Source organism: Pollicipes pollicipes, unplaced genomic scaffold, assembly GCF_011947565.3.
Source record: "Pollicipes pollicipes isolate AB1234 unplaced genomic scaffold, Ppol_2.1 Scaffold_2118;HRSCAF=2476_pilon_pilon_pilon, whole genome shotgun sequence".
NCBI classification, from domain to species: Eukaryota; Metazoa; Arthropoda; class Thecostraca; order Pollicipedomorpha; family Pollicipedidae; genus Pollicipes; species Pollicipes pollicipes.
Genome location: NW_023596052.1, coordinates 1 through 8910, shown reverse-complemented (window position 1 = coordinate 8910; position 8910 = coordinate 1). Strand labels below are relative to the sequence as shown.

The following is an 8910-nucleotide window of genomic DNA, read 5'->3' as shown; positions in this document are numbered from 1 at the left end:
TGTTACTTTTGGAGAAGAGAGATTGTTTTGTCGAGCATACCCATTATTGCCCTTGACATAGGTTAATCATGACAATCAAAATAAGTTGTTCAAAGTGATTTCAAGTGTTTTGATTTGTGTGATGTCAACTTTGTCTGATGTCAACAAGCATACACAAATGAACTGAAGAAAAATACAAGTTGAACCCAGCCAAAAACTAGCTTAAGGTTATCATGTTTTTATTCACAAGTGCTGCTGTCAGCAGATAGGTGAGTTAAGATGATGTTCATCACATGGGCTACTCTAAGTTAGGTTAAGTCGGTCCAGTGCATGGCAAGTGGCAATAGGAATTGTGCAAGAATCAGTAACTCACAACTGCTGCTGTGATGCAAGCAGGTTATACAGGATTAGATGATGTAAGGCCTCTTTAAGGTTAGGCACAGGCTACTTTCATGAAAATAAGCATTGGTATTTTGCAAGAAACAGTGACAAATGTTCGTTTTCCCTGACCCCATCTTAATAGAAGCCAGAAGTATGTATATTGTCTTTGACTTGTGATGGGCTGATGTGTAGGAGTCCAAGGTTTTTTTGTTTGAGTGCTTTTTGCTTGTTGAATTTTCTGTTGTTTATTTTGCTATTGAGTTCCTTTACTTTGTTTTGTTTTTAAAAGTGCTGTGGAAGGGAATTGGAAAGTGCAGCATCAAATTATTGGAGTTAATAATTTGTTATGCTCATAATACTGTCATGAAATTATTATGTTTTAACACGAGCCCGGTTGGCCGGCTAGATACCCTTCGCTCGGGTGGGGAAGAGGGTCAATTTGACCTCCCCCTCTGAGATCTCGGGAACTAAGAAAGCTAGGGACACCAAATTGACAGGGTGTCATGGCCTATACGTGAACTCACTTAGGTTAAGGTTTCAGCTTCCTAGGTCATGACCTCTAGGTCAAATAAGGTCAAACAAGGTCAAATTCCAGTTTGGTTTCCAAAGCGCCCCAGAACCCAGGCAACTGTCCCGCTAGACAGTTTACGCTAGGCAGTATGTTCCTAAAACAAGAAGTTCGACCCGGGTCATCTTAGGTCAATGGCCTATTCTGACCTCTAAGAAGTCAACTGAAGATGCATAATGCGGTTCCTGCTGTCAATTAAATTCGAAATGAGCACCAAAAAACTATCCCATACAATAAGCTCTAGAGCAATAAATCAGTTGGTTCTGATCTTGGTCTGACCTTTATACCGTACCTTAGGTCAACGTAATTTTCTCATTCAATATTTGTGGTGCCTAAGAAAGCATCTCAGAGTTGTATCTTCATCTTCGTCAAAACACTCCGTTGTTGTATCATATTGAACGATTCCCTAGAAATTGCCTTTGCTGAAACCATGGGCTGACTTTGACCTGTCATAGGTCAACGACCTCACAAGGAAAATCTAAAATTTCATGTCAAACGATCTGCTGTGCAATTTTCTACAGCCATGCAAAATTTGGCGCGGCTACGCCGCGCCGTTCAGAGACCATTCGGAAAAGCCCTCGAGGGGGGTCAATTTGCCCCCCCCCCCCCACCCGAGCGGGTGTTGATGTATTCTGTTTCACTTTAATGGCCTACGATGTTAAAAAACGAAAACTTTTTGTCAGGTTCCTGATTTTACGTTCATGCCAACTTGAAATAGATGTCTTGTTTGCTGAAGCATCAGTCACGAGCTCATAAGCTCCATCTTCTGCGAATTGATTTTTTCACTCCCGCACGGTCTTTTGCGATGGAATATTTCACTCCCACCCTAGTTCAAAGCGATCCTAGCTCCCTGCTTGTACGTTTAACAACACATCAGAAAAGTCCATTTTTGGTAAATTTGCAAGCATTCAGGAAATTAATGCATACCTTTTCACTCCAATTCACCCACTTAAGCTCGAACACAAGCATCCATACCAACGTTGGTTTTCGCTCGCATGAACACATCTGGAAAAAACCTAAAGCATTCAAAATGAGCAACGAAAAAAATCCGCATAATGTGAATAAAACCGAAGCTGCGCTGCGCAACTTATGAGAAGAAAAGCAAAGTAATCCTAACGCCTACGCCACAGCCCAAGCCAATGCCCCATAAAACAATTCAATGACATGTTCGAGAAACATTTGAAAGTATCAACTAACCGCGCCTCATTCGCAAAAGGCACCCTAAAAGACAGCTACAATAACTTTACAAGGCATTTTCGCTGTTCTACAGAAGTTAACCTTCCCTTCCCAAGTAAAAGATAAACGCAAACAAAATATCTACCGCCAAAATCCCGTCCCCTGAAAAAGCAGCCTCTCTACCTCAAACTTCTTGGGTGATATGGAGTTGCCTGTCCTTTGAGCCTGCATTTGACCCTGAAGGGTAACCTTGAGAGGTCAGGACTTTTTGACGGACACTAGTTCTTTCTATGGTGAATGTTCTGATGTCTGTCAGTTAAAATCGGCCGGTAAGTTTTGGGGTGATATTGAGTTCCCCGTCCTTGAGCCCGCGTTTGACCCTTGAAGGGTGGCCCTGAAAGGTCAGGACTATTGGACGGACGCTAGTTCTTTCTGTGTTGAATATTGTGGCATTTGCAAGTTGAAAATCGGCCCGCAAATTTTTGGGTGATATCGAGTTCCTTGTCCCTTGACCAGCTTTTGACCTGGGAAGGTCACATGATATTGCAAAATAAGGGTCATTTTTGGTGTTTTCATGCTACAATTGACCTTGAAACCGTTTTTCAGGTAAATCGGAATCCGGCGCTGTAAAAATCGTTGAATAGATCGCTAACTTCACGGACATCTGGCGGGGGAGGGGGGAGGAAGCACAGGGGACATATCCTCCCTGGGTGACTTTCGGGACTATCGGCACAAAATATAAGGGCCCGATTGAAGGGACCGAAGGGCCTGGCCAGAGGACGACCCCGGGCAAAGGCTTCGCTCTCAAAGGTCAGCTGAAGGGACTCGTCGCTCCTGAGGGAGGGGGGGGGGGGATGACAAAAACGTCTATGTAGGTCCAAGATCACCAATGTTGAACAGTCGGCTCTGAGTCGGCTTGGGCCCTGGGGTTCCATTTATGAAGCAGGAACAAGGCCACTGTCCGCCAATGTTACTGCACTCCTCCTGCGTGGATCGATGCCCTTGAAATAAGGTGGCTCCCTATATCAAGGCACATAGTGATTTATAGCAGACCCTGTGTAAGCAAGGGGCTCCTAGTCGACCAGAGGCACGTTTTGCTGAAAAAGAACACGACGGGAACCAGAATGTCAGAGAGCCACTTGCGTTGGTCGAGTTCCTCGTTGCCCTGACATGGAATGGAAATAGGAACAAATTCAATGAAATGGTCCACGATAAGACAATAGAAGTATTTGGCCAGTCACGGTCTCTATGACCGAAAAAGAGCTCTGCAGGGCCCTTGAATTAATGAAATTTGGTGATGTGCTTTGCCCATGTCCTTGTCCCTGCCCTTGATCTCTCCCTTGCCCTTGTCAATGCCCTTTCACCCGTAATCGGTGTTTTAGCTCTGATGTCTGGTCGGTTACTGTACCAGATTTCAGCTGGCATCAATGGGGATGGCTCAGCTTTCTGGTGATAAACTGACCATTTCGGCTTGCTACATGAGTTGGTAATCAGGGTGTGTATTTTGGTGACAGAAGTGGCCATCCTGGTCGTCCAATTAATTTTGTCCCATTTTCACGCCTTCCGGAATGAAAACGCACGCTGTTGGCGAAGTGCATTCAACCACGTCAACGCCCTCCCCCCCCCCCCCCCCCCCCCCCCCGGAGAATGAAACAAGTAATCGAACTTTCTTCTTATTAGTAGTATTAGTATTAGTAGTAGGCATAAGATGCAAGGTTTGTTAAACAGGTGAGCTATTATAAAAAAATAATGAAGCCTGAGCTTTCCGAGACTGGTCTCACCTCTGTCGATGAGTTGTTCCTTAACAAACCTTGTCGGTGTATTTTGCATATAGATTCCGACATTGTTTACCGCTCAGCTCCCAAGTCATTTGGAGAAGATGCGCTCCTCCCTGCGATTCTCTATCAACGCCATTTATACGCGTTGATATGTGTTCCTTTGGTATTGATTCAATGTGTATGCTTTATGTCAGCAAAATGGTACTACATCTTTCCTGACAGGGAAGGCAGTGGTTAAGGACAGTGCTTATCGCTCTTACAAAAAAGTAATGACGCCGTTGTATAGCCACCGGTTAAAATATGCCACGCCCGATTTTCATCGTGTCTACACTGAAAAGCCTCGTGCGAGCACAACTCCGCGATACGAGCTCGTGTCAAATCGTAATGAATAAAAAAATAGATCTGCTGCATGCGTGTTTTGCAGAGTTGCCCGGACGGCCTCGCCACAATCGTCTCCAGGGCGTTTGGCGATGCTAGAAGGAAGCGTGCTGACACGCCCACGAGCATCCGGACGACTCTGTCTGGACTGCGTACGAAAACTCCGCTGTCAGTTTCAATGGATCTGTATTGCGCGGTGCCATCCCTCCAGATGCACTCAGCAGTTTTTGCAACGCCGATATACAATAGATTGACCGACCTGAAAATCTCATGAATGAAGCGGAAGACGAAACCGTTTCTGAAACATGTCATATAAGGGGACACAAAACCATTCGTAACCTAGACCTTGGGGTAGGAGGCCTGGGTGGCGATACCGCACTGGTTACTCTTGTTGCGTTGTCATCTTGATGTAGCCCTCCTCGCCCCAGGAGCCGCCCCAGGAGTTCTTCACCAGCCAGTAGTCGTCGCCGCCCTCGCTTGCCGTAGCCGACGGCGAGCACACCATGGTCAAGACGCGAGCTGGAGCAGCGCCTTCTCGTTGTAGACACCGCCGCTGTACAGCTGGAACGAAATATGCGAGGCGTCGATGGCCACGAGATGGGGCCGACGTTGCTGACGGCGTCCTCCAGGCTGACTCGGAGCCCGAGGGTACGTCCACGTACGACGAGAGCGACGCGACGAACTTGCTCTTGTCCGCCTCGCAGTGGCCGTTCCTGGCTTTGTACGGGTACGACGACTCGGACTCGATGCCGCCCTTGGCCTTGATATAATCGAAGGCCGAGTCCATGAGGCCGCCGTTGCAGCCCAGGTTGCCGTAGTTACCCGAGCAGTCGACCAGCCTGCTGCTCGCTGAACGAGGCCAGTTGGTTACCGGCCAACTTCCAATGCGCCCTCCAGTGAGCCGGTGGCGGAGAAGGCCCAGCACGAGCCGCACTGGCCCTGGTCCTTGACGGGTGTGACGGCGCCCTGGTCGCGCCAGTCGACGGTGGCGGCCCGTCGCCTTGCCAGTCAGCTGGTGAGTGGCGTGCGGACGGCTAGTCTGCGCCACGTAGCCCTTGTACATGGAACTGAACTCCTCGGAGGTCAGGTCGGCGAACTTGTTGAGTGCCACGGTGAAGGTGTGTTTGCCCTCGGCGTATTCGGCCATGTGCTTGTCGACGAACGCCTTGTTGTCGGCATACACCTTCATGCGGTGGAAACTCCTCGATGATGTTGGAAGTAGGTCTTGCTGTGGGTGGACTTGAAAGCCTCCCACTCGGCGCGCTCCACGAATGCGGAGGCGGCCCCCACCAGCGCGACGATCAGGAGGAGCTTCATGGATGCTGCGGTCTCGGAGGAGGAGGCAGGTGCCCCCAGTAACGGAGGCTGCGCTCCCTTTTTATACGGAAGCCTTATCAAGCTCAGGAGAGGAGGAGCACCCGAACTTCTCGTATGGTGGGAGAGCAGACCTGCTTGCAGTCCGGCCAGATGTTTCTCAAAGGCTTGAATACCCACGCACTGAGCGGAAGTCTACGTAGTGCAGTGACAATCGATCAGCAAAGCAAAACACAGGCCGGGTATAAGTGCAGGGCTGGTGACCATGCCTTTGTTCTGACCGATAGCGTGTCCAACAGGGATGCGTGACTTGACAGCTGTACTCGACTCAAACGCAGGGGTCAGCTGGTCAGTCAGACGGTCCTCGTAACGGTCCAGGGCCGCACAACAAAGAAGGGAAGCCTCTGCCATCTCTGAAGTGCAAGGATGCACAGAAAATCATGGACGACTCCATAGAGACAGCCAGAGCTCCACAAGTGGTCAATCATCATTGCCAGAAATGCCCAGCACTTCTGAGATGTTCGGTAACAACACCAATACATTAACGTGTCAAGGCCGTTGTCCAATATGAGTTGAAGTAAAGAAAAACCGAAGCAGCGAATTAACTCGATTGTCTGTCGGAAACTATCGAGTGTGTGCGGTCATGTGTCGGCTAGTGGCCTCGAGCCGGCCCTGGGGCTTTGTTTGAGGAGGTCCGAAAAGGGATCGAAGCGCCCCTCGGCACCAAAGATCAAGGGCCCGATTGAATGGCCTCTTGTCCTCTTGATTGGAGGTCACTGGCACGAAGGGCTGGTCGTAGGTCACATCAAGGATGCCCTCCTACCCGTAAGGCCGTGACCTCAAATGTCAGTCAGAGGGTCCCTTGCATCGATTGAGGACCCCCTGAGACATCGCCGGACTCAATTTCGGCCAGAGACCACCAACAGCGAACAGCCGGATACGTGCCGGTCTGAGCCCTGGGGTCCATTTCCCAGCACGAGCAAGGTTCGGGTCCGCGATTTGCAATTAGTCAGGTTCACTGAAACCATGATGATGCCGTTCAGGGGTCTACAGTGCCTCAACAGGGGATCCTGTGTCGGCAAGTGTCCCGACCCGCCAGGAGCCGTATTTGGGGAGTCCGAAGAGGACCATAAAGAGGCCTCTTTGCCTTTCGGGAACAGGGAGCCCCGTAAGTAGAACACTAGGGGGGAGGGGGGCACTGCTTTTCCCGATCAGGGAACGAAGGGAATTGCTGTTCTAACTCTTCAACCGGGGGTACTTGCCGGATACTTTTCTGGGGACACGGCGGCCGGGGCACCTTAGTCGATCAAGAGGGCCACAGAGAGATGCATCATGCATCGGTCCCCTCCCTGACGCGAAAGGCCCTTAGGACCCGGTGCAGTTGGTCTCGGATCAACGCACAGGGCCTCCTTGACGCCAAAGGATTGCTTATCGACACAGGTGTTCTAATAATGGCAGATAGTCGTAGTTCGGCTTATCGGACCTCTGACCGAAATAGGGTGGAGGTCAGGGGGCACGTCGTTACTGGGCCTGTGCATTGACACGAAACTCCTTCACTGTCTCCTTATGAAACCCTTTCATTGTCATTTTTCTCATAGTTTTTTCATTATCAGCGGACCCGGTCAATTAACAGGCTCTCTGACATTCGGGGTTACGTTCCTGTTCCTATTCAGAAAAGGAACCATGGCCGACTCGGGGCCCTTGCCGACATAGGTTTCCATGTTAGGCGTGCTGTGGCCCCCTGACCAACGCATCAGTCCCTCATTGCCTCAGGGACCCGACACAATGCAAATGATCCTCTGACTGGCAATCGCAGGCTTCGGGATGGTGTCGGCTTTGGAAATGAGCTCTAGGCCAACTCGGAGCAGGCTGTTTGAAAGTTGTGGTCGCAGATCGACTGGAGGGCATTCATCGCCCACAGGGGCCCCCAATCGACACAAGGGGCTCTCTGATGGACATCTGCGGGCCGGGGTACCTGTCCGGGATTGGACACGGGCCGGGTGTCTCTGTCCAACTCTTCGGGCCTGCTAGTCGGACCATTGATCGTCGGTCCCGTGGAGCCCTAACGGCCCGTCTGGACCAAAGCGGAGACATATGTGCATCTTTGCCCCCCCCCCCCCTCCCTTCTACCTGTTCTCCGCCTTCAGCTTATAACGGGCTTGTCTCAGGTCTGAAAAGAGCCCATTCCCAGATAAGAAACGCCGATGCAAGTTTAGGCCCAGGGAATGGCCCATCTCCGATCAGGAAAGGCCAATGGAAGGCTCAGAAAGGATCCGTGTTCGGTTAGGAACGGGCCATGGTAGGTTCAGCAAAAGCCCTCTGATGTCTGGAGAGGGCCATAGTAGACTCAAAATGTCCCTCATTCTTCAAGTGGCCGTCCACTTCAGGTTGAGAAAATAAGCACCTCATGTGCCGAACAGGCACCTCTCATCTTTTAGGCCCGGAATGGGCCCACGTCTGGTTGAATTCAGAAATGGGCCACGTTAGGTCTGTAAAGTGTCATTTTATCAGCTGTCAAAGGAGAGCAGGCTGCGAATCGGAAAGCCTACCCTGAAGTAATCTGTGGGCTGCAGGGCCTGGCTCGGGTCGGCATGACTTTCCGGGACATTCTGACAACGATGGTAACTTGAAGAGGCTCCTCCAAGAACGCAGTGTCACTGGTCCCGAGAGACCTCGCGGCTTAATCGCAAGACAGGTTCTTTGACTCACGAGATTCAGAATGAACTTCTGGGCGTCATGGCGGAGATGATAACCGCGAGAATTACTCCAAAGCGGGGAGACGATAACCGCGAGAATTACTCCGAAGCAGGGAGGTGATAACCGCGATAATTACTCCAAAGCGGGGAGATAATAACCGTGAGAATTACTCCAAAGCGGGGAGATAATAACCGCGAGAACTGCTCCGAAACGGAGAGGTGATAACCGCGAGAATTACTCCGAAACGGGGAGGTGATAACCGCGAGAATTACTCCAAAGCGGGGAGATGATAACCGCGAGAATTACTCCGAAACGGGGGGTGATAACCGCGAGAATTATTCCGAAACGGAGAGGTGATAACCGCGAGAATTACTCCGAAACGGGAGGTGATAACCGCGAGAATTACTCCGAAACGGAGAGGTGATAACCGCGGGAATTACTCCGAAACGGGGAGGTGATAACCGCGAGAATTACTCCGAAACGGGAGGTGATAACCGCGAGAATTACTCCAAACGGGGAGGTGATAACCGCGAGATTACTCCAAACGGGGAGGTGATAACCGCGAGAATTACTCCAAAGGGGGAGTGATAACCGCGAGAATTACTCCGAAACGGGGGGTGATAACCGCGAGAATTATTC

General features: G+C 50.4%; 1 protein-coding gene across 1 annotated transcript; it reads right to left on the bottom strand.

Annotated features, from left to right (window-relative positions):
* Positions 1 to 4642: 4642 nt before the first annotated feature.
* Positions 4643 to 5449, bottom strand: LOC119096613 (digestive cysteine proteinase 2-like). The gene is given in 5 exon segments (XM_037219514.1): positions 4643 to 4736; positions 4896 to 5098; positions 5100 to 5148; positions 5150 to 5260; positions 5304 to 5449. Coding segments are annotated over 5 exon segments (603 nt in total).
* Positions 5450 to 8910: the final 3461 nt, after the last annotated feature.